A 25,581-nucleotide genomic window follows, 5' to 3' on the forward strand; every position below is an offset into this window, starting at 1 on the left:
TGTCATTATTATTATTATTATTATTATTTTTAAGCTAAGCCTGTAAGTTGCCTAACTCAGGGGCTGTGTACTGAACCAAGACTAAGAGCTGGAGGGGAAATTCCCCTGAAGGTGTATGCGTTCCTTAACTACTGAAGCTGACTAATGAATGGTACAATCCTGTGCTTTTGTAAGATATTTATTTGATTTCCTAGTTTTTAAATAGTTGACCATGGTTCCAAAGAAGCTGTCTGGTTTGGAATATGACATTAATTTGAATCTAAAAAACAAAGCATGCCATTTTTATTAAAATATTTAAGGTTTCTATCTAGATGACAACAGTCACTGTAAAAGGCAATCGATTATTGGCCTGCTTGAGAAAAAAAAAATGAATTACTCCATTTCTGTGCAAGGGATTACTCCTGATGGTAATTTTAAGTTTAGGCTGTCATTCATTCATTCATGCATTCATTCATTCATTCACTAATTCATTCATTCACTCATTCATTCATGGCACTATTGCCACGTTTCTTTTGATGTTATTCTCTAAGCCAGTGGTTGTCAACCTTTCTAATGCCGTGACCCTTTAATACAGTTCCTCATGTTGTGGTGACCCCCAACCATAAAATTATTTTCACTGCCACTTCATAACTGTAATTTTGCTACTGTTAATGAATCGTAATGTAAATATCTGTGTTTTCCGATGGTCTTAGGCTCTACAGCAGCAGGGTCTCCTAAGACCATCGGAAAACACAAGATATTTACATTACGATTCATAACAGTAGCAAAATTACAGTTATGAAGGGGCAACAAAAATAATTTTATGGTTGGGGGTCACCACAACATGAGAAACTGTATTAAAGGGTGGCGGCATTAGAAAGGTTAAGAGCCACTGCTCTAAGCAGTTTAAAAATTAGGCTATGTGTGACATTCTACAATCATTCACTCATTAGGCAGTTCATGTCATCTCTGCTAATTGGATCCCTTAGGCAGCTGGTGAATGTTCAATGACTAGCTCTCTGAAACAAGAAAAAGAGCCTGGGTTTTTAGGGATTTCTGTGGTGGAAATACTCTCCACATCGCTGATTTCAAGGCCAACATCAAGCATGATGTCATGGAACTTGGATATGAGAAGAGATGCACATCTAGAGCTTTTATAAAAGTGGTTCTGAAATTATGGTCCCTGGACCAGAGCATCACTTGGGAACTTAGAGAAACAAAAATTGGGGGGCATAGCTGAGATGTGAATCAGGAACTAGAGGCGGAGCCCAGGAATATGCATTTTAATGTACCTTTCAGGTGATTCTGATCCACACTGTTTGAAAACCATTGCTCTACACCACTGCTTGCATGTTTGGCCCTGTTAGCAGTAAGCATGTCTACAAGAAACCATGACCTTTTGAAATCAGATGTAAAAAATAAAATGAGCCCTGGCTGGTGTTTCTCAGTGTTTAGAGACTCACAGGGGTCCTCAAACTTTTTAAACAGGGTGCCAGTTCACTGTCCCTCAGACCGTTGGAGGGCCGGACTATAGTTTAAAAAAAAAAACTATGAACAAATTCCTATGCGCACTGCGGGCCCGGGACGAGTCGGCTGCTAAGCAGGACAGGCAGCGGCACCCTGCGGGCCGGATAAATGTCCTCTGCAGGCCGCATGTGGCCCGCGGGCCATAGTTTGAGGACCTCTGGTAGAGTGTCAGCCCATGAACCAAAGGATTTCGAGTTTGATTCAAGTCAAGGACATGTACCTGAGTTGCAGGTTCCCCGCCCTGGTTGGGATGAGTGTGGGAGGCAACGGATTGATGTGACTCTCTCATATAATGTTTCACTCTCTCCTCTCCCCCTCCCTTCTACTCTCTCTAAAATCAATGGGGAAAAAAAATCCTCCAGTGAAGATTAACAACAAAAAGAAAAGGAAATAAAATGATGAAACGTGCATGCCACTTTAGTCCTACTGGGAAAGACATAATCACTATATCTTGGGTTTTCTGAATCACACTTAAAGCAATGTTAACTACTCCCTCTAGACATGATTCTGCGAGATAATGGTTCTCATACAGATTCATTTGAGACAGTAACTGACAGAAACTTTTTAAAGCAAAAATTACCCTACAGAAACAATAACTTAACATGTGGTTATATTCCCCTAATTTTGTCAGATTTCATTTTACTAAAATAAAATCCATTTCCATCAATGTTGAAAAGAAACCACACAACTGTAAAGATGCACCTGTTGCACAAAATTATTCCTTTGTGCAATGTTCCATCAGCACATTAAATAATGCATAATTTGAAGAAAAGTTTACCATAGTCATTTTTACAACATAAAATTACACAATTAAACTGAACTTAAACTGAACAAATTCTCTAAGGTAAGAATACATAAAAATACCTCTTATTAAAACAGCAGGGTAATGTACTTTTCTAATGTTAGCTAACGTGGAAACACATTCAGATTTGAAAATTTAATTTAACTCAACAAAATATGTATTAAGCAACAGGGTGGTTGCTGGGTTTTGCTATAAAGATGGGGAATGAATACCTTTCATCACAGTTCACATCCTAGTTGTCTGAGCAAGGTCAGAAGTATTTGGATAAATGCCAGAAATTAGTAGAAACAGAATTAAGACTTGAGACCAATTTCAAGTTGAAGGTAAAAGAAAGAAAAAAAGATTAATAGTAACTCCACTACATCTATATACCTGAGAAATTTGTGCTGCCTCTCAATGAAGTTAGGCTCATGACAGGGACCCAGGTTTGGGTGAAGCAAAGGAAATGAACCTAGTTTGGGATACTCTGAATTGATAATCCCAATAGCTATGATTTTTACTATTTGGCATGCATTGTTCTAAATATTTTACATGTATCAAATCATAAAATCCTTACCACAGTCCCACAAAGACAGAACTCTGATATGTTATAACCATTTATTAGGTGAGGCCCAGAGAGCTTAAGCCATATGCTCAAGATACACAGGTATAGACACTGAGCTGGGATTGGAATTAAGTCACACTGTATTTAGGGCACCTGCTCCTTTTGATTACTTCAATTTTCAGTTTGAGCAATAGTGACATTCAAATAGTTCAAAAATCCATATGATATTGCATGGTATTCACATACAAGTCTTGCTTCCACCCAACTGTTTCCTGTCTTCCCTCGTTTGTCTATGCAAATACATGGAAATAAAAATGCAAACATTCACCTATGTTTGACACTGTTTCTGCCTTACTTTTTTATCCCTTTTGAACTGAGCAATATACCTTGGAAATCTTCCAATGTAATACATAGAGAACCTCCTCATTCCCTCCCTCCCTTCCTTCCTTTTCTTTTTAACAGTGCATTCCATTTTGTGGATGTACTGTACATAGTTTACTTAGATAGAAACTAGGTTGCTTCCTAACCTTTGTTTTTACAGCCAATGCCACAGCAAATTACCCAGCACACACGTTATTTCTATGTCTTCCGCTATATTTGTAGGAACAATTTCCAGAAGTGGGATTTTATAGGTTGGAGCATAAATGTACTTGTAATTTTGATGGATATTTTCAAAATGCTCTACATGAAAACTGTAAACAAGCTGTACTTCTAGTGTAAATGTATAAGAATTGGGGGTATACTTTCAACTCCTCTGCTACACCCCAGAAAGAACTACCAGAAAAAATTTTCTGTATTGCTACAAGGTAGATGAGAATGAAGACAATGAAAATGGGGAGTGAGGACAGAGCTGAGTTTACAATTCAATATTCAGAAAAACTTTATAGGGAAGATGTTACATTATTAACAGAAGTGCATTGTGAGGTACAGAAAATTATGTACCTTGCCTGAGTTTATATCCTAGTAATTGGCAAAGTCTAGATCTGAACATACATCTTAGGCACTATGATTCTTACCTGTCAAATACTAGGGTGCTAAAATAATTTAATTGTTCGCTGTGGTCTCTATTATACAAAAACAAATTTCTATTAAAAATTGGAAAATTGATATATGCATATTATATCTATATATATAAAAGGCTAATATGCAAAGTGTCCCCTTGGGAGTTCGACCGGGAGTTCGATTGCTTGCTATGACATGCGCTGACCACTAGGGGGTGGTGCGGAATGAAGGAAGGCCCGGCAGGCAGCCAGAAGGAAGGCCCTGGCTAGCAGCCGGAAGGCCCCAATCAGCCCTGATCGCTGGCCAGGCCTAGGGACCTTACCTGTGCACGAATTTCATGCACAGGGCCTCTAGTTTACATATAATACATATTAATCAATTAATCAGTCAGACTATCATCTCTCTACTTGAATTTCAGGTAATTGTTGCTTCTTTTCTTTTCCTTAAAAAATGTAATAACTTTTCTTGATTGTTGTGCCATAAACTAAAGAGTAAGTATTAGTTAAAAACAATGCTTTTCCTAGACTTCTGATTCATATTGTAAAATGAGTCACATGGTATTAATGGTATTTATAAATGCTACAGGGTGTACTCTATTGCTTGTTAGGTGAAAATGGTAATGAACATAAACTCAAAATAAGCTCTTTATAGTAATTCCTCATTTGGATATAACCTATCCTAGTTTTTACAACTTATCTAGAAATACTTTAAATATATATATTTTTGTGAGAACTAGCTTTAATAAGCTAACCTCAAGAGCCTTTATTATGGTTTCTGAAAGTATTCTACTGTTTCACTGCATAGAATAAAACAAAAACATCAAGTCCAAAAATGAACCACAAAATCAATATTCTGCAATCTTTTTATGGGCTGAATCAAATTGAGGCTATATGATTTAAGTCCTATCAATATCTTCAATGTTGGCACTAATTCATTACCATTTGGAGATGAAGAAACAATCTCATTTCACTTGGAAACCAATAATTATGTGTTTGTTTCCATGATATAAATATTCCCAAATGGGTTAGCTCACCACCAAAAGGATTCCATTCATGGCTACAATTGGCATTGACTTTCCTGGAACTGTTATGGAGGATCAAATAGGATACAAAGGCTTTTGAATAATACAAACAACACACAGGTCAGTATCTCTACTTAGTCCCAATCAATGCCCACAGATTGGTTGTCAAGCTCGTTTGGCCTATAGATGCACTGTGTTTACCCCAAAGGGTATCTATACATATAAAGAGGTAATATGCTTATTTGTCCATTAATGTGTCCCAGTCACAACCAGTCTGTGGGTGGGGACGGGGACAGGGACTTCTGCCCCCAGCACTAACTTCACGCTGCCTGCGTGCGTCCCCACCCAGCGCTGAGGTGAAGCTGCCTGCGTGCGTCCCCGGCTAGTGATGTGACACTGCCTGCGTGCATCCCCATTCAGTGCTGACATGATGCTGCAGGGGCAGGGCTGGGCTTGATGGGGAAACTCAGGCTGTGGCCCCCGCCCCAGCTCCAGGCTGAGAGAACTCAGGCCGCGCCCCCCCACCCCACCACTGGGCCAGGAGACCTCAGGCTGTGCCCCCAGCGCCAGGCTAGGAGACCTCATGCTGCATCCCCTGCCCCAGTGCCAGGCCGGGGGATCTCAGGCCACATCCCCCACCCAGCAGGGCTTGACAGGGGACCTCAGGCTGCACCCCCTGCTCTGGCGTCGGACCGGGATCCTGAGGCATGCCCCCCACCCGGAGAGGCTTGACCGGGGTGGGGTCGGCTGGGTCTGGGTCTCACCCAATGGGGGTGGGGCTGGCTGGGTCTGCATCTCCTGTGTTTTCGAAGTGCGTGTGGGTGGTGGGTGGGGACTTGACACTAGGTTCCATGGCGTGCCCAGACTCTGACAGGAAGGAGATTTTATAGACATTTTACTAATTTTCTTTCATCTCTGACACTTCCATTATAGAGAAAGGGCAAATAGCAATCTAAATTAATTAAAGAGAAAGATGCAAATTGACTGTACCTTCATGATGCCCACCAGCCAATCAGGAGTGAGTATGGAAATTAACCCAACAAAGATGGTGGGTTAATTTGCATACACAGGTGCTGAGATGCTGGGACTCTTGCGTTGTCACCATGGCAACAACACAGGCATTCCGCACTGCCCCAGCCGCACCGGGCCTCTGGGCAGTGTGGGAAGGCAGAAAGGCGGCTCCAGGCCGGAGCAAAGGTGGAAAGGCGGCTCCGGGCCAGAGCGAACGTGGTGCCGGCAGGCAGAGGAAGGAAGGCCCATTCTTGCACGAATCTTAGTGCATCGGCCTCTAGTATTAAAATATTTCTTCTAATTAATTCCCTTTTAATGTGCACAAATTTCGTGCACCAGGCCACTAGACTATATCATAAAAGGCCTGTGGTCATGACGCCATAACAGCGGAACAACCAAACAACCGGTCACCAGGAGGTGCATGGAGCACCTCTTGTGGGCTGGGACTTGTGGCTCACATGGTGAGACAGGGTCGCGCAGGGCTGGGTGGCAGAGCCGGGGCCCACGGCTCGCGTGGTGAAGGCGGCGCCCACAGCTTGTGCAGGGCGGGTCTGGGGTCCTGCGGCTCATGCAGGGCAGGTCTGGGGTCCCATGGCTCATGCAGGGCGGGTCTGGGGTCCCTTGTTTTGCGCAGGGCGGGTCTGGGGTACTGCCTGTGCAGTGGGTCTGGGTCTCATGCAATTTCACATGCTGGGCCTCTAGTTTTAAAATAATCTGAATTAATATTTAAAGGAGGGAAAACTTTATAGTTAAAAAACTTCATATTTCTGCCTTTAGTTGGAAAAGCTGGAGTTGTAGCAAACGTGACAGATTCAGGGAGAACTGAGGAGTGTAGCCTAGTCCTGTTTGGACAAAGATTTGCTTTTGGTTCACCCCAGTCACAACCACTCCTATTGTATTGCCAACATCAAGGCTGTTTGTACAAAGGAATAGGTCTCTGAAATGTTAGATCTCTTCAAGAGAAACAAAATGATGCCCAGCGGCATGGCTCGGTGATTAAGCATGGACCTATGAACCTGGTGGTCATGGTTCAATTCCTGGTCAGGGCATGTGTTGGGTTGTGGGCTCGATCCCCAGTAGGGGGTGTGCAGAAGGCAACTGATCAATGATTATCTCATCATTGATATTTCTATCTCTCTCTCCCTCTCCTTTTCTCTCTGAAATCAATAAACATTATACACACACACACACACACACACACACACACACACACACACTAAAGGCCTTGTGCACAAAATTCGTGCATGGGGGGTGTGTGTCCCTCAGCCCAGCCTGCACCCTCTCCAATCTGGGATCCCTTAAGGGATGTCCGACTTCCCTCTCACAATCCAGGACTGCTGGCTCCCAACTGCTGGCCTGCCTGCCAGCCTAATCATCCCCTAACCACTTCCCTGCCAGCCTGATCAACGCCTATCTGCTCCCCTGCCAGCCTTATGGCCCCCAACTGCCCTCCCCTGCTGGCCTGGTCACCCCTAACTGCCCTCCCTTGCCAGCCTTATGGCCCCCAACTGCCCTTCCCTGCTGGCCTGGTCACTCCTAATTGCCCTCCCTTGTTGGCCTGGTCACCCCTAACTACTCTCCCCTACTGGCCTGGTTCCCCCCAACTGCCCTCCCCTGCTGGCCTGGTCACCCCTAACTTCCCTCCCTTACCAGCCTGGTTGCCCCAACTGCCCACTCCTGCAGTCCTGGTCACCCCCAACTGCCCTCCTCTGCAGGCCTGGTCACCCCCAACTGCCCTCCCCTGCAGGCCTGGTCCACCCCAACTGCCCTCCCCTGCTGGCCTGGTCACCCACAACTGCCCTCCCCTGCTGGCCATCTTGTGGTGGTGATCTTGTGTCCACTTGGGGGAGGCCATCTTGTGTTGGAGTGACGGTCAATTTGCATATTACCGCTTTATTATACAGGATTTTAAAAAGTAACAGAATGAGAATATATTCTTTTCTTTCAACTGGTCTGTTTATTCATCTAAATTACCTGCCTAGGGAAACTGACTGCATATGTCGTTATGACCCTGCTCTGAATGTGTGACTACTCTGTTTCTACATGTGAAGAAATTTATTAGGTAACTTTTTTGCAGGATGATAGAGTTAGTGTTGAGACTGGACAGAGGGGCTCTAAAGGTTAGTCTTATGCCTCATAAATACCTTCCCTTTCATGTCACCAATGTATTATCAATATCATTATATTATTTAAAAAAAGACTTCCAAAATGAATGATAAAATTATCTATAACATATTCTATGCAACCATTGGTTTATTACATGAAAGCTCTCTAAGAGCAGGGGTTTTGTTCCTGAAAGTTTAGAACAGGGCCTGGCACATAGTAGGTGCTCAATAAACATGTGTTGCATGAATAGTAACTTTATATTTCTCACTGTGCTGAGTTTCTATTGCAGTTGTTTCTCTAGAGCTATGCTCCATAGATCTTCAGGGGCTCTGAGCCCTGGGAGGCTCCAGTGTGACTTACATTACTGGGATTAGTGGGTTCACTGTTTTCTGGCATCTGACTTAGCCACAGGGAAGCACCAGGCAGGAGACTGTTGGGAGGTAGGAGAGTGAGGTTGCATATTTAAAAACCTGGTTCCTTCCCTGGGGGCTCACTTCATTGAAGGTCAGAGCTCCTGCCCTGCAGTCCTCTCCACATTCCTTTCCTGGTCCTGTATTTCCAGAGCCTCTGCCTCCCCTCACTCCTTCAAGCAGATGGGTGGTAGCAGCATCCTTCCTTTCTAGCCCCAGGTCAAAATACTACCCCTTCCAAGCTTTGTAAATACAGGTGTCCGCTTTTCAAAAGTTCACTTTACTTCCACTTTGCTTTAAGAAAGACACTACATTAGTACCTGCTTTCCCTAACCAAAAGAAAGGAATCTGGCTGAAGGAATGGGAAGATAAGACACTTTAACTTTTCTTTTAGAAGCAAAATAGTGTTTGTTTTTCAGTGAGCCTCTGTAGAGACAGTGAGGCATTCGGAGCAGCAACTGTATGGGACCCATACCCAGAATCTCAGCATCCAGCCACCCTAGCTTTGAACTGCGTGTGAGAACATCTGTGCTCTATCTCTTTGTATTCTGTGCGTCCTTTAGCAGATATGTTCTAAGGTAATGGCTCTTCTGCTTTACTCCATTTCCGTTTACAAAAGGTTTTGTAGGAAGGTTCTGCTCTCGGGTAGCGGGGGAGACCTGTAGTCCTGTAATAAGTCTTTCCTGCAATTGTCCAACTCACGCCCTGGGTAACACACTTATCACAGAGTCTGCTGGAGCCAATTGATCCCTCCCCTCCGTGTTACAAAATGACAGAGAAGCAGTGCTTCATGAAACAATAGTTTTCACCTTTCCCAGTAACTGAGAGATCTTCACCTGTAAATGGCAGAGGCTGGGTGAGAGCCGGTGTCGTAGCTGGCGCGCACGCGTCCCCGGTAGAGCTCTACAGCGATGTGGTCCTTGTCCCCCTTGTACAGGAGGATCCCACTATCTTCATCGGTAGCAATCTAGGGGGAAGGACACTCCCGTTAGTAGAATGGGTCGTCACCCAAACACGTTTCATCAAAAAGAAACAAGGCTGCTTAGTGAAGGGTTTTTTCTAAGGTTTATATTTTCCTTATGGCTATGAGAAAATACGATACTGTACGTTAAAATCATTACTTGAAGGATGACCTAGTCTAAATTACTTCCTTGCAAGTAAATTCCTAAAGAGCTTTAAAAATACAATCATAAACATATTTTTACTCTTTCTGTACATACGGACAATGCCAGAGCTTAAAGATGCATGTCCCATGAAATATGCAAAAACAAGGAATTTACATACATAAATTTGCATTTCGGGAAATTAAAGCTGAAAAATATTTTCCACAGCATTAGAGTGCGCAGTATCTAAAGTAACTCAAGCTTTCCTCCTTAGCTATCAACTATGTTTTCTCCGCAGAGAATGATAAAATCTAATCAGGAATAAAATGGTGGTGTTTCTGTTCAGGTGAAAAAGAACAATAACACGCTGCCTGTGCTTGCGCTTGCTCTTCCGGAGCTTTTCACTCACCTGCTCGCTTTGCTTCTGTAATGGGCTGTGTTTACGGCGTATGTGAAATGCGACTGCACTGAGCAAGATCGATTTTCACATTTCATATAAAGAAGGAAATTCTTTATAGTGATGGCATGAAAAGAGGGAAATCTCTCTTTTATCCTGCTTTTTGGCTTTTAAAGAAGCAATTCTTTTAAAGTTAGGACCTAAGTCCAAACACCACTGGGCGCTTCTCATCACAGTCAATGTGGCGAATGTTGGCAGCCAGGGAGACAGGCTTTTTCATAAAGAAGGCCTGGCTGCCTCCCGGGGTCCCATTCCCCTCCATGGGGGCCAAGGTAAACCAAATGCAGAGTGGGACCTATAGGAAATAGGCTAAAACCATTTGAACTCAAAACGTATTAAAATATTTTGTTTACTGGATAAAACTAACATGCAGCCCCAATCTGCCCCCTGTCACCTACATGTATTACCTCTAATCTACTCTCACCTTGTCTACAGGGCACTGAATCACTGACTCAGAGGTAATGGTGATTTGGTGGAAAGACTAGCAATAAATCCATTTGTTAATTTCATGTCTATTCTCAAAGGTTTCCGGTTGAAAAGTTATAAGACCCTCGCTGGATATTTTGCCGAGTGTAGAGCCCGGACTGCAGTCACAAAGATAAATGAATAAAAAGCCTTTACCCAAGCACAAAACAAAGATATACATTTTGTTACTGTGTGTGTGTTTTTCTCAAACAAGTAACGAATAAAAATACCCGGTTCCCACTTAGCTTAGAAAAACACAAATGTTGGCGAGAAGACTGACGCTTCCTCACACGGGCGCTGTCTGTCATTGTGTTCTGCGGCCTGTAACTGTCTGTGTAACAAATAACATCACTCCCAAACCACCACTGTGTTTATGCTGTAGAGCTGGATTTGGCTTTAGATGAGATCGGCTCTTGCTGGTGGGGGAAACCTTACCTGAAGTGAGATGTTCGTTTGAGGCCGAACCTTGGCCGAAGGAATTTGAAGGTAGGACTCCTTGTTTACAAAATTCACACTAACCAGCTTCTCACACTTCTCCCCCTGGTAGCCAGGCAAACACTGACATATGGGCTCATTTATCCTGATGATGCACTGAGCTCCATTCTGACACTCAAAATTGTCACAGGGGCTGGTTCGAGGGAGGACCATGGGCGGAGAAAATTCACAGAACAAGCCACTAAAGGAAAAAGAGAAACACGCTGATTAGATGTTACCGAATCGCCAGTGTGAACGGAATCCCGTGAGCCCTAACTCTCCACACAGATGTGTACTTCTCTTCGCACCTGTACCCGTCGGGGCAGACGCACGTATAGCCATTCACTGCGTCCGTGCAGTGGGCCCCGTTTTTACACTTGTGATCCTGGCAGTCGTCGAAATCCACGTCACAGTGCTCGCCGATGTAGCCTGGGGTGCAGTCACATCTGTTTGAACAAGCAGGTACATGGTTTCAAACCCAACTGAGCCCAAATAAGTCAAACAGCTGCATGTCATCTAGGAAAAGATGGCACCATCTTTAAAAAAATGTACTTAGACATGCTCACAGAGCCCCACGTTAAAGGAGGCCTAGGACTCTGTACTGGTCTGCAAAGTAACCCCTGCTTTCTCACTGGGTACTGTCAGGGGAATGGTGATTTTTATCTCCTGACCAGAGTGAGTATCCATAATCCAAATAAGAATAGAATCAGTGCACAAGGTTCCTTCTCTCTATCTTGTTTGCTTTCCCACTTTCTTCCTCCCTTCGTCCCTCCCTCTCTGGCTCTCTCTCTCTCTCTCCTTCCTTTCTTTCTCTCTTTCCCTTCCACCCCCTTCCCTCTTTTCCCCGCATCTTTCCTCTCTTTTGTCCCACTTTATTTACCTCTAGTGTCCACTATTTTCAGCTCTAATTCATTGGAGGAGTTGAGATGATAAAAGCGCTATCTATGTTGTCAAATTTACTAAAATACATTAAGCAATTTCCAAATAAATAACATTTTAAAACTTGACAATAGAGAATAAATATATTAGAATAAAATGCAGTTTTATGAAAAAATGTCACTAGATACCCTAATCCATAATAAATCCAGAGAATTATTATGGCAGAACGGGGTTGACCTAATGGAGTAAGACAGGGGAGCTGACACAGAATCCTGGGCCAGTCTCTGGCACAAGCTTCTCGGTCTGTTCCTGCTGGTGGGGGACAAGAGGGTCTCAGCTGCTCTGATGGTGAAGGACCAGGGATAACATACAGCTGATGTTCTTTGAGCACTTCCTCTGTGCCAGACCCTGCCCTAACCACTTGGCTTATGTGGAATCACTGAATGCTCTCCACAGCCTGTGACATTGGTACTACTCCGCTCTGCAGGGGAGGAACTAAAGGGCACAACCAGAAACCGAACCCAAGCAATCTAACAAGAGCCTGGGTTCCTAACCACTGCACTAGGCTGTTCGATAACGAATCCTGTAGGGCTGTCTGTAAAACCTGTCCCTCTCCATTGGTGACCCTGGAATCTCTACTATGACAGGAGGTCCCAGGACTTGAGTTGCCTGAGGGAAAGCAGTGTGGCCAGTGCAGGGGTTCTGAACTATGCTTTGTGGAGCTCTAGGGGACCATGGTCCCCTACAGATATGGCCATGGCAGGGGTGCAGTGTTTCTGGCAGCTTCCCTCCACCTTCAATCTCCCAACACTCTCTTGTTACAATTAGTTTTACACACTGGGCTTCCATGAGCATTTCTGTTTTGGGTTTAAGAAAGGGTTCTCTGGCCCTAGCTGGTTTGGCTCAGTGGATAGAGCGTCAGCCTGCGGACTGAAAGGTCCCAGGTTCGATTTCGGTTAAGGGCATGTACCTTGGTTGCAGGCACATCCCCAGTAGGGGACATGCAGGAGGCAGCTGATCGATGTTTCTCTCTCATCGATGTTTCTAACTCTCTATCCCTCTCCCTTCCTCTCTGTAAAAAATCAATAAAATATATTAAAAAAAAAAAAAAAAAGAAAGGGTTCTCTGGCCCTGGCCAGTGTGGCTCAGGTGGTTGGGCATCATCTCATGCACCAAAGGGTTGTTGGTTCAATTTCCAATGAGGGCACATTCCCTGGTTTCAGGTTCAATCCCCAGTCAGGGTGCATGGAGGAGGCCAGTCTCTTGTACAACTTCTCGGCCTTTTCCTGCTATCGATGTTTCTATCCATGTTTCTATTTCACTTTAATGTTTCTCTCTCTCCCCCTCTTCCTTCCTCTCTCTCTAAAATCCTATATAATAAAAGGCTAATATGAAAATTGACCGAACAGTGGAATGACCAGTTGCTATGATGCGCACTGACCACCAGGGGGCAGGCGCTCAATGCAGGAGCTGCCCCCTGGTGGTCAGTGTGCCCCCACAGGGGGAGCGCCACTCAGCCAGAAGCTCTGAACTGGGCTCACAGCTGGCGAGCGCAGTGCTCCTGCCTCTGCAGCAGTGCTAGGGATGTCCCTGGGAAGTGGGCCTAAGCCATCAGTCGGACATCCCCTGAGGGCTCCCGGACTGCGGGAGGGCACAGGCCGGGCTGAGCCCCCGCCCCTCCCCCCCAGTGCACTAATTTCATGCACCAGGCCTCTAGTCAATAAATAAGAAGAAAAGGTTTGCTGACTTTAAAAAAAAACAAATAAACCAGGAAACTATGCTTTACAAAATCTGGACTTGGCTGTTAGAACTGGGTTTATATCCTGGCTTTATTCTTAAGTGTATGTCATCTTTACTAAGTTACCTAATCTAAGTGCTCATTTCCTCATCCGTAACATATATAGAATAAAATCATTTCCATCTCATAGGTTTGTTAAAAGATTTAATAAAACTACTATCTATAAAATAATTAGCATAGTGTGTGATATATAATGCATGATCAATAAATGGTAGTTATATTTTTAAATAATTCCATTAAGTCTTTATAATCCTATAAAGCCTTTATGGTTAGGCTGTAGCAATTACCCACTTTTCTATTTTAAAGCCATTAGGGTTTAAGTGAATGAGGATAATTAAAAACACCCAAGTGAATGTGGACATTCCTGAATGCCAGGGGTTTTGTCTGCAAATGCAACACTGGGATTTAAGAGCTACTGGATAACTGATGAATTAAAATAAATGGGCTAGCACACAGACTTTCAGCTCCGCCTGTGTGAATTAAGACATAAAACGGGCTCACTGCATAAGCATGCTTGCCCTAGAGCCAGTGGTTTCAGTGCTAAATCATAACAATGCAGAGTAAACAATCTGAAGTGGCATGGACCCTAAGTGGCTGTAGACACTCTGAAATAGATGGACAAGCACCAAGAGAAGAGCCTCCATCCATGTTAATGTGAGCAGAGCTAAAGGGCCGAGCGTTAAAAGTGCTCTGAAACACGCTGAATTATTTATCTGAGAAAAGAAATCAAAGTAAAAGATAAGAGAGCCATACATTCACCATAGTGGCTAAGAGCTATTTTCTCTTCTCTTCTCTACAAATCCCATTTCTCAAGCCCCTTAGAACTTGGAGTCACATTATAACTAACATTTTTTTTGTCTTTCTTTTGCTCCTCAGATCTACCTTTAAAACAGGGAGAAAGTATTTAATTAGGAATTCCTTAAAGTTGTAGTATCAATAAAATCCCTCATATTCCCTCAACTCCATTATCTGGCCAGGAGTGAGGGAGAAAGCAAAGACTATAAAATATACTGTTTGGAAGCCCAAAAGCTGACTAAGTAAGATGCATGCTTGAAAATACTGCTTATGGCATATCGTGGTCTAAAAATATCTCAAAGCAATTTAGGAGATTTATGAGGTATATAATGAAGCAAGAGAAGTAAAACCAGCTCTCTCAGCTTAGTAATAAGAAAATGAAGTAACAGTACAAGTTGTTCAAACAACATTTGTCAGTAGAGATTTTTCTTTAGCAGTATTCAAATAGTTTTTGTTTTTAAGTCAATTTTCTTTTTGCACCTCCCTTTCCCACAATGTGCAGTTTTTTATAATGTGGGAGTAATGGCGCATACTATGACTTCTCCTACTTTCTGCTAAGCTACATCCACCTGTAAAACAAGATCACAAATGACTGTGAAAACCACAGGTTCCCAAATCAGCGAACCCATAATCCAATTAGATGCACTTTTAAGAGTGTGCACCTTGAGGGGTCTGTATGGTTCAATGGTTGAGTGTTGACCCATGAACCAAAAGGTCACTGGTTGGATTCCTAGTCATGGCATATGCTGGGGTTTCCGGCTTGATTCCCATTAGAGGGTGTGCAGGAGGCAGCCGATTAATGATTCTCCCTCATCATTGATGTTTATATCTCTCTCCCTCTCCTTTCCTCAGTCTGAAATCAATAAAATCAACTAAAAAAAAAAAGAGTGTGCAACCTCAAAACTACCTTATGACTCAGCAATCCCACTTCTGGGTATTTATCCAAGGAAATCCAAAACACTAATTCAAAAAGATATATGCACCCGTATGGTCATTGCAACGTTACTTACAATAGTCAAGACATAGAAGCAACCTAAGTGCCCACTGATTGATGAGTGGATAAAGAAGATGTGGCACATATATACAATAGAATAGTACATGGTCATGAAAAGAATGAAATCTTGCCATTTGTGACAACATGAATGGACCTCCATGGTATTGTGCTAAGTGAAATAAATCAGACAGAGAAAGACAAATACCATATGATTTCACTTATATATACAATCTAAAGAACTAAATAAATGAACAAACAAAACAGAAAGAGACTCATAGAAACAGAGAACAAACTGATGGTTGCCAGAGGGGAGCAGGTTGGGGGACTGGATGAGAAAGTTGAAGGGATTAGGAAGTACTAATTGGTAGTTACAATGTAGTCAAGAGACTATAAAGCATAGCGTAGGAAGTATTGTGATTTATAATAATAAAACCATAATATGCTCATTAGACTGGACGTCCTTCTGGACGACCTTCCAAACAAAGCCGGGGCTGCGAGGGAAGCTGGCGCTGGCAGCCTGGGAAAGGAAGACCTACTCTGGCACGAATTTTGTGCATCGGGCCTCTAGTAATTATATATGATGCCAGGTGGGCACTAGCTTTATTATGGAAGCACTTTTCAAATTATATAAATGTCTAACCACTATGCTGTACACCTGAAACTAATATAAAATAATATTGAATGTCAACTGTAACTGAAAAAAAGTGTGTGCAATCTAATTGATGGTAATAGAAGATTGAATTAAAGATTCCTCTTTCTGAAGATAAACTTTCTCATTTTGTAATGATTTTCATTAGTCTTACTAGTATTTTATCTTATAATTACAATGTACAAAGTCCTATGAAACCTATTTAGCAGATAAACTGTTGTGGAAAACCACCTTCTTTGCTGATGAATTTATCTGAGAAATGATAATATCTGTTATGAACTTGCCAAGTTCAACGGTGGGCAGATCAAAGACGTTGGGAGTGTAACTAATTTAGGTACAGTATATAGACAAACAAAAATGCAATACAGAATTTTGTATAAAATAAAGATTTCAATAACAATTTTGGTTTTTGCATGGGATTATAAACTAAAATTTGAAAGGTAGCATCAACGATATTTTTTCTTTTTCAATAAGTCATCAAATGGAAAAGGCAGGTATTACAACTGCATCTGTATATTCTAAAATGATAAATTTTAAACCAAGTTGCATCAAATAATTAAATAAAACTTGAGAATAGGTATGTATTTTTTTCAGATTGATCTTTAGAGGCAGTGACGGGGTCTTAGTAATACTGACCCTTACCTCCCATCCTACAGACTATGTCTGATGATCTGTTGACAAATTTCAATATGTTAGAGTCCCAGCTTGAATCCCATCTCCTCTCACAAAACTGTTCCCGACCTGAGTCACTTTTAATTCTCTGAATCCCATGGCAATGAAGCCTGAGTAATTTCATCGGGAAAATAAAGTATGTGAAAGTGAGTAGCTATAAAACAGTATAAAAATGTAAGATGGTACTATTGCCACGTGCCCTGACCCATGGCAGGTGCTCAATAAATATTGTGGAAAGGGACAAATGATGTTATTTGCTAGTTGTCTGATGTAAGCACAGCTCAATTCCTGAACCCGGTGGGTCATCCCTGAGAGTCCGGCTTACCTTCCATAATAAACCAACTGCAATGTTAAGAAACTACAAAACTCCTTAGAGGTCACCTGTGTTAGAAGAATTACCCAGCTGGGAAGTATACACTAAGTGGCCAGATTATTATGATCTCTGGACTCATAATAATCTGGCCACTCAGTGTATATCCTATACAATAAAAGGCTAATATGCAAATTGTCCCCTTGACCAGGAGTTCGACCAGCAGGCAGGCCGGCCGGCCAACTGCCCATGTCCCCTCCCCCTGGCTAGGCTGGACGGACCCCACCCATGCATGAATTCATGCACTGGACCTCTAATATATATACACTGAGTGGCCAGATTATCATGCGTTCGGAGATCATAATAATCTGGCCACTCAATGTATATCTGAGCTCTAGCTCTGCCAGTGAATAACCTCGAGATACCTGGACAGCCACTGACTGCTCTGGGCCTGGTTTCCTCATGTTAAAAAGGAAGCATTTGGGCACGATGGTCTCTAAACTACTATGGTCTCTAAGGAGAGAAGCTGCTGTTGATAGACCCTTAAGATATTTCAGGATTGTGGCAAAGGTGCAGTTTAATTTGATACCAAGCTTATTTCAGGAAGATTGCTGCGGAGAACATAAAAATGATTTTGAAGTTCTGAGTTCAGGTGAGGGAGCTCTCTACTTGGAGTGGCTATATGTTTTACCATCATCCCCCACGAGACGTACGTAAGGTGAAGGGGGTCCTATCAAAGAATATGCTGAGACAACAGGCATAAACTGGGACTGTCCTGGGACAACCTGGGACATAGGGTTCTTCTCTCTTCATCACCTTGGAGAGTTAAAACATTGCTGCAGATCAAAACATTTTCAGTTACATCAAATTAAACATTCAAATAATAAAGCACCTACCAGATATTCCAAATTTATTCAGCCTTTGAATACATTTTTGTAAATATAGTCAAAGGCTATTTTACTTCATGCACACCTTCCTAGGAAGAATCATGGATAAAAAGGAAACTCTCTTTTATTTTATTTTTCAGTGTACTAAAGCCAAGTCCATGCTGTTTATGAACATTTATACAAATGTTTGGACCCCAGAGAGTATATCCCTTTAATCCTGAGCAAAGGTGTGAAGCCAGATCCTGAGGGCAGGTGGAGAAGAGCAGCTCCCAGCAGAGGGGGCCTCCAGGTGAGCACCGAGGCAGCCCCTAACTTACTTGACTCCCTTTGGCGTCAGGATGCACTTGGAGTCGTGCTGGCAGGGGTTCAGGTCCTGGGCACAGAAGTCCAGCTTCTCCTCACACAACTCGCCTGTTAACATGGCAAACAGCGTTAGTTCAGAGAGGAAGGTTGGCAGCCTTCTGGCAGCAGGCTGTGCCATGGGCCTTATAGTGTGACCCAGCTTGTGATTGGGGGGAAAAAAAAATCACAAGACAGAAGCAGAGAATCCAAAATACTAGTTCTGCTGGTACGCAGTTTTATGATTTGGGACAACACAAGTATAGCAATCTGTGACGAATATACTGTTGGGTTTAAAGGAAATCTGATTGCTTTTCATGTCTGTTATTATATTAATTTTATTCTGGAATTTTTATGGAGGTATAGCATCTACCCAGAGGATAAATGAATAGCTAATAAATATTCACAGGCTGAGCCCATTCATGTCACCACATCCGCATCCAGGAACAACCCATCGACCAGCACCCCAAGGTCCGGGGTAAATAACTGCTATCCTGACAGTTAGTACCACAGAACAGTCTTGCCTGTTTCTGAGCTTGACGCAGGCTGAATCATTCTGTATTTACCCTTTTATGTCTGGCTTAGTCTATTTAACGTCTGAAAAAATAATCCTCGGATCTTCATAGTCTCCAAGGTCTAATAAGTCTAGAATAAAATATTTTCCCCACTTATGACTTATTGCAATAGCTCCAGAGAATACTTCTAAGCTACATCCACCAAGATAGACAGGAAAAAGCAAAAGGAAAATCAATCTAAATAGAGAACATAGACTTTTTTCTGGGTATCAGCCAGCTCGTAAGGAATAGTTTTTGTCAATAAAAGTGAGTGAAGAGCATAACCATGCAGAGTCTAGACACATTGTATTAATTGCATGTCTGACTCTTTCTTAGAAACTTTCTTCAGACACAAATAACATGGTTCTATTTTATTTTCAGATATATTAGGTCAAATATGATTTTCAGTGAGAAGACTTTCCCAATCATTGTGTGAGAGATTAAGGGGACTGGAAAAATATAAAAGTTGTTTTCTATCTTACTTCTGAATTAGTTTTTAATCAGTGACACATCTATAAGCTGCTGTTCATTTCCAAGAAACTATTAGATTTGTTCAACATGTGTGGATTTAAATAGCATTGGTTTAAAAATGAGGAGTTTGCAGCACAACCCTTGTTAGAAGACTATCCTTTTAGTGACACTTTGCTAAGGGGTAGAAGTAGTTGCCTAACAACTAAATGTGGCATATTATTCACACTGCAAGCACTTTTTCTATGATGCGAGTATATAAATGTGTTCATCTAAGTGGTACATCAACTTGATCTATGGTAAGGTAGGTATTTTTTCTCTGTCTCTTAAATTGAACTCATTGAAGTGAAAGTCTTATATATTTCTTGTACAAGAAAGCTTTCTGTGTCTCTAAATGTACAAAAATGTTTTCTCAACTATACATGATGAGCTATTTTTAAACAGGGTTTATTTAAAACTTTTTACTTTCTGTTAGTATAAGAAAGGGGTACATGCTTTACTTTTTATTCACTTTGATCTGATCCTATTCGACCCAACCCAACCCAATCCAGTTAAGCCAATCTAAACTGTTGTTCATAAGGATTTACTATTTGATTCTCTGTGCTAGATGCTGAGGCTACAGGATGGAAGTGATGGGCGCTGCCCTCTATCATCTCCCAATCTACCACCAGGGGAAGTCTGAGCTGGAGATAGAACATAGAAAAAAAACTTCAGCTCCAAGGGATGAAAATAGGAATTGACCCTTTATTCTCCACCAGATATTTCTTCATAAACTTGTGGGCAAAAGGGCAGAAAGGAAATGATTCTAAGCAATTACTGGCTAAACAGATTGCCAAGTGTGTAATCAATCACAGCTTTAAGACTAAGTGTGCCAACTTGAATGTGAAAAACTACATCAGTGTCAAATATTTCTTACCTTATAAGGAATCTATGCTATAAGAACAGCATAGCAGCGATAGTAACAGTTGCTAAAGCTGTGTATGATAGTTCTTTGTGACCATTACATAGCTAAACATTGGACTCTCTGATAAGATTGATTACTTCAAAAGGGATTTGTCTCCTTTTACGTATCACCAAATATTGTAATATTAACAAATGTTACAAAAGCATTTTCTGCCCCCCATTACTGCCTAATTCACTATTCAAGCCCAATCTTCCATTCCTATACTCTTGGCACCTGTGTCTATTCACTGGTTTATGAGTTTATCTCAAATCTGTGCCCAAGCTGACGGTGTTTCATTTTGCTTTAGTAACTTTAAAAAGTTCTGTTTTCAATTTTTACATACATTCTGTATCCCCTTCTTTATGAAAATTTCCTAGATTTTAACCATTTATTATTTATGTACAATTTTTTAATAAATCTTTATTGTTCAGATTATTACAATTGTTCCTCTTTTTCCCCCCAATAGCTCCCCTCCACCAGGTTCCCACCCCACCCTCTGCCCTTACCGCCCCCCCCACTGTCCTCTTCCATAGGTGTACAATTTTTGTCCAGTCTCTTCCCGCACCCCCCACACCCCTTTCCCCCGAGAATTGTCAGTCCATTCCCTTTCTACGCCCCTGATTCTATTATATTCACCAGTTTATTCTGTTTCTCAGATTTTTTATTCACTTGATTTTTAGATTCACTTGTTGATACATATGTATTTGTTGTTCATAATTTTTATCTTTACCTTTTTCTTCTTCTTCCTTTTCTTAAAGAATACCTTTCAGCATTTCATATAATAATGGTTTGGTGGTGATGAACTCCTTGAACTTTTTCTTATCTGTGAAGCTCTTTATCTGACCTTCAATTCTGAATGATAGCTTTGCTGGGTAGAGTAATCTTGGTTGTAGGTTCTTGCTATTCATCACTTTGAATATTTCTTGCCACCCCAGTCTGGCCTGCATAGTTTCTGTTGAGAAATCAGCTGACAATCGTATGGGTGCTCCTTTGTAGGTAACTAACTGTTTTTCTCTTGCTGCTTTTAATATTCTCTCTTTGTCTTTTGCTCTTGGCATTTTAATTATGATGTGTCTTGGTGTGGTCCTCTTTGGATTCCTTTTGTTTGGGGTTCTCTGCACTTCCTGGACTTGTAAGTATATTTCTTTCATGAGGTAGGGGAAGTTTTCTGTCATTATTTCTTCAAATAGGTTTTCAGTATCTTGCTCTCTCTCTTCTTCTGGCACCCCCATAATTTGGATGTTGGTACGCTTGAAGTTGTCCCAGAGGCTCCTTACACTATCTTCATATTTTTGGATTCTTTTTTATTTTTGCTTTTCCGGTTGGGTGTTTTTTGCTTCTTTGTATTTCAAATCTCTGACTTGATTCTTGGGATCCTCTAGTCTGCTGTTGGATCTCTGTATATTATTTTTTTATTTCAGTCAGTGTATGCTTAATTTCTAGTTGGTCCTTTTTCATATCCTCAAGGGTCTTGCTAAATTTATCGGCCTTTTCTAGAAAATTCTTGAAAAACCTTATAACCGTGGTTTTGAACTCTATATCCAGTAGTTTGCTTTCCTCCATTTCTTTCATTTGTGATCTGTTTCTTTGTCTCTGCATTTTGGTTGCTTCCCTGAGTTGATTGAGTGGCTTTGTGTGCTAGGTGTCCTATAGGGCCCAGTGGCTCAGCCTCCCCAGTTACCTGAGGTGGACACTCTTAGTGCACCCCTTTGTGGGCTGTGTGCACAGTCTTGATGTAGTTAAGCCTTGATTGTTGTTGGTATCACTGGGATGAATTGACCTCTAGGCCAATTGGCTGTGAGGATCAGCTGTGTCTATGCTGGGAGAACTTCTGTGCTGGAGACACCCTTATGAGACAAGACTTGCAAAAGCCTCTGTGCTCACCTTAGATGGGAAGGAGTCTCAGGGCAGAGAAGATAGCAATGGCTTCCCATCAGCCCTGCCCTAAGATGCCCTTGGTCTCAGTGTCCCGTGGTAATCGCTGCAAGCACCTCTGAGAGAAAGCTGCCCTCGAGTTTCGCCTGCTGCCAGACAGTCCAGTTTCTCCGCAAATGAGTCTGGGTTCCCAGAGTCTCGCCCGGAACTGAAGTTCAGAGCTGTTGGGAGCTTGTGTCTCCCTCCCGATTGAGAAAGCCAGCCACGTACTCAGTTGCCAGCACTCTCCGCACGTGCGCCTCTGTACCTCTGCACTTTACTTCCACAGCTCCTCTGAGTCTCAGTGTGCTTTTCTATTTCCTTCGAGTTGTAGAATTTCCACTCAGCCAGCCTTCTTTGTGGTTCTGGATGATGTCCGTTTTGTCTTTTAGTTGTAGTTTTGAAATTGTTGTGCGAGGCAGCAGTTTAGGTGTTTACCTATGCCACCATCTTGGTTTCTCTTGTGTCTATGTACAATTTTTATAAGTGATGTCTGCTTCTGCCTATCTAATGGCACATATTGTATGAACTGTTGTTGACTTAACATTTACATAGTGCTTACTACTATGTGTCAGAGAGTTCTAAACGATGTGCAAATATGCCATTACTAAATGTTCATGAGAATCATATAAGGCAAGGTTGTAGGATTGTACTGTTTGGGGTGCTCTGCCTATTATTGGTGCTTATTTCATTCCCTTTCTTTGAAAGTTCATTGAGAGCAGTATGCTTGGCATGCATAGCTTGATATATTTTTAGGGTATGGTTTGGAGACATACTAAAATAACAGTTATTGAAAGAAAGATTCATGCTCTTCAGGGAAAGAACTTTATCTTGCTGACCTATATTCAACTTGGATTTCAATTTAACCTTTAGACATTTTTTCTGGTTCATTTTATTGAATAGTCACTCATGAATAATAACTAGCTTATGCTCTTTTCTTTAAACATTATTTTAGATTTTCCCTGGCCAAATGTTAAAATAAATATTTTCATTGGGCTATTTAATTTGTTGTAATTGAATTGGATTATGCTGTATTTAGGGGAAGGCAGACTTTAAAGTTTAAATAGTGTTGCATAGTGGTGAGACCTAGGAGCTCAATATAAGATGGGAAATGTAGCAAGCCCCATACACAAATGCAGGACTTGATATCTACTTCTCAATCAGTAAAGAAAATTTGGACATTTGAAAATACCACTGGTTTTCCAGGAATAATGGAAATAAATGTACTAACAGTTGTGTACTCATATGTTTTTAGCCACCAATGAAAAACTTCTCAAAACCTCAGAGTATTGAGAGGAAATTGTGCTCTTCTTCTTCCTCTTTTCTCCTTCTTTTTCTTTTCTCCCCCCTCCCCCTCCTCCTCCTCCTCCTTCTCCTTCTCCTGCTCATCCTCCTCCTCCCCTTCTGCATCATTTTCTTCTTCGTCTTCGTCTTCTTCTCCTTCTCCTTCCCCTTCCCCTCTTCCTCCACCACCACCATCATCATCATCATCTTCACCACCACCACCATCATTATCATCATCATCATCATCATCATCATCATCATCATCAGTATATGTTTAGTCAAAGCAAGATGTGAGTTAGTGGAAAATCAGGGGAAAAAAAAGGAACCTGACTGCTTTTTTAATGGCCCAGGGCCTGCCTGAGATAATATCATCAGTGGCTGCCCCTCTTCCTGAGATGACAAAGTGTGAGGTGACAAAAAGGAAAAGTGGAAATGTTCTTTATACACTACACACAGCTAATGTTATAATCTGTTAATTCTATAAGCAGGTCTTTATATTTACACGACATCAGGAAAGATAAGTCAGCCCATTGGAGTGGATAAGGTCAACGTGGTTGAATACAGATTAAATTTCTGTGCCCATGAGCTCCTCAAAAGATAGGGGTCCAAACAGACCTTGACTGCATAATTTGACACCAACTCAGAAAATCCTATTTATTTGCTCTCAGCCCTGGATCCTTAAAGGTACCCAATGACAAAGCAATATTGTGGAATACCGTGGTTGCCTGGTATTTGTGATCTCACTTCTGATCAGACAAGGAAATTTATCTTCGTCATGCTCCTAGTTTTCAGCTCTTTTGTTGATGAAAAGTTAAGAAGCTGTGTATGTTTGTGTGTGTATGTGTGTGTGTGTGTGTGTGTGTGTGTGTGTGTGAGTTGTCTGTGTTTTCAAGAAATAGAGAGTAATCAACCAGAGAGCCTTTTGCTACTTCTTCAGGATATGAGAGTTAGTGAATGATTGTCTCTAACTTGTAAAAAAAAAAAAAAAGCATCATGTGTCTTAAATAGAGGTGCCTTTCTTTATAAGAAATAATATCCTGATTTGTGTCTGTCAGGTAAATATGGCAGAGAGTGAGACTGAAAATGCCTGAGTTCTATAGTTACACTAATGTGAGCTGTGATGGAACAGGGGAAGAGCGATGCTCACTTCCCTAAAAGGCCATGATTTCTCAAAGCCCAATCTAGAAAGAAATACAATTCATTATTTACTGAACACCTATACACGTGGATTTCATGAAGAATTTTATGTACTGGTAATGTGACCATATATCCTGGCTTGCCCAGGACAGTCCTGGTTTACACCTGTTGACCCAAGTTAATTATCAATAGTGCCCCCATGCACTCACACAGATGCCCTGACTTGGATGAGAAATGTTATGGTCATATGAGCAATAAAAGCTGAATCATCAGAGTTAATGTTCTGTTTGGAGTGACGAGTGAATGAGAATAAAGGGAGAAATCATAGGGAGAAACTACTCTGACCGGGTGAGATGACATTTGGTTTGCTGAGTTATTGCTTGGAATGGCCTTCTGCAACTTATTCAGTATAAAAGAGTGGACTGGTTGCAGAGAAGTGAACTGCTTTATTGTTCTGGGCCCCAATTCTTCATTGGTAAAATGAGGTTCTGAAATTGAAGGTGTGCAAGGTCTACTGGGGCTCTAAAAAGTACTTTAAAAATGCTTATAAAGAGACGGATAACACAGATAGCAAGTTAGCAGAGGGAGCATCACGCTGAACTGCACAAAACAATGTTATTGCATTCAGTGGCAAAAACAAAGTGTCAGCGATGCCCAGAGCCCCCTAAGGTACCAACACCGTGAAGCTTATTGCAACGAGGCACAAGTCTCTGTGCACTTTGATGGTTCTTCCGGGAAATAGTACCTGGGGTCGGCCTTGCCTCCTGTTTCATTTTAGATCCATAAACTGAACTGATGCTAATGTTCCTTCCTTTTTAAACACAAGGGGCCCTTCCTTTTATCTTCATTTGTACATCTGATATCTTCAGCTATATTTTTGTTTACATCTTACTACCAAACTTACCAAAATAGTTTTATACCTGTTCTACAAACTTCTCCCATGGAGTGATCTGCCTATGGCTTTTCTAATGATTCTGATAGCAAATCATTAGATTTGTTTCCAGATTTCTAACATTATCCTATATTTGGAATGGCAATTGTGTGTGAGGCCCTGTGT

At 41.8% G+C, this 25,581-nt stretch overlaps 1 protein-coding gene across 7 annotated transcripts in view; it reads right to left on the bottom strand.

Moving 5' to 3' along the window:
- SLIT2 (slit guidance ligand 2) overlaps window positions 1-25,581 on the bottom strand; it is a 359,996-nt gene that overhangs the window by 14,385 nt on the left and 320,030 nt on the right. For 5 of the 7 annotated variants that reach the window (XM_080648170.1, XM_080648169.1, XM_080648167.1 and 2 more), the window contains 4 exons: window positions 18,203-18,296; window positions 11,210-11,347; window positions 10,863-11,103; window positions 9,239-9,369 (listed from right to left, as the gene is read on the bottom strand). In XM_080648170.1, the coding sequence (XP_080504296.1) occupies window positions 9,239-9,369; window positions 10,863-11,103; window positions 11,210-11,347; window positions 18,203-18,296 (604 nt within the window). The remainder of the gene's footprint in view (window positions 1-9,238; window positions 9,370-10,862; window positions 11,104-11,209; window positions 11,348-18,202; window positions 18,297-25,581) is intronic. The other 2 variants (XM_080648172.1, XM_080648171.1) reach the window with 1 other exon arrangement.

Source organism: Plecotus auritus (genome assembly GCF_963455305.1).
Source record: "Plecotus auritus genome assembly, chromosome: 1".
NCBI lineage: Eukaryota > Metazoa > Chordata > Mammalia > Chiroptera > Vespertilionidae > Plecotus > Plecotus auritus.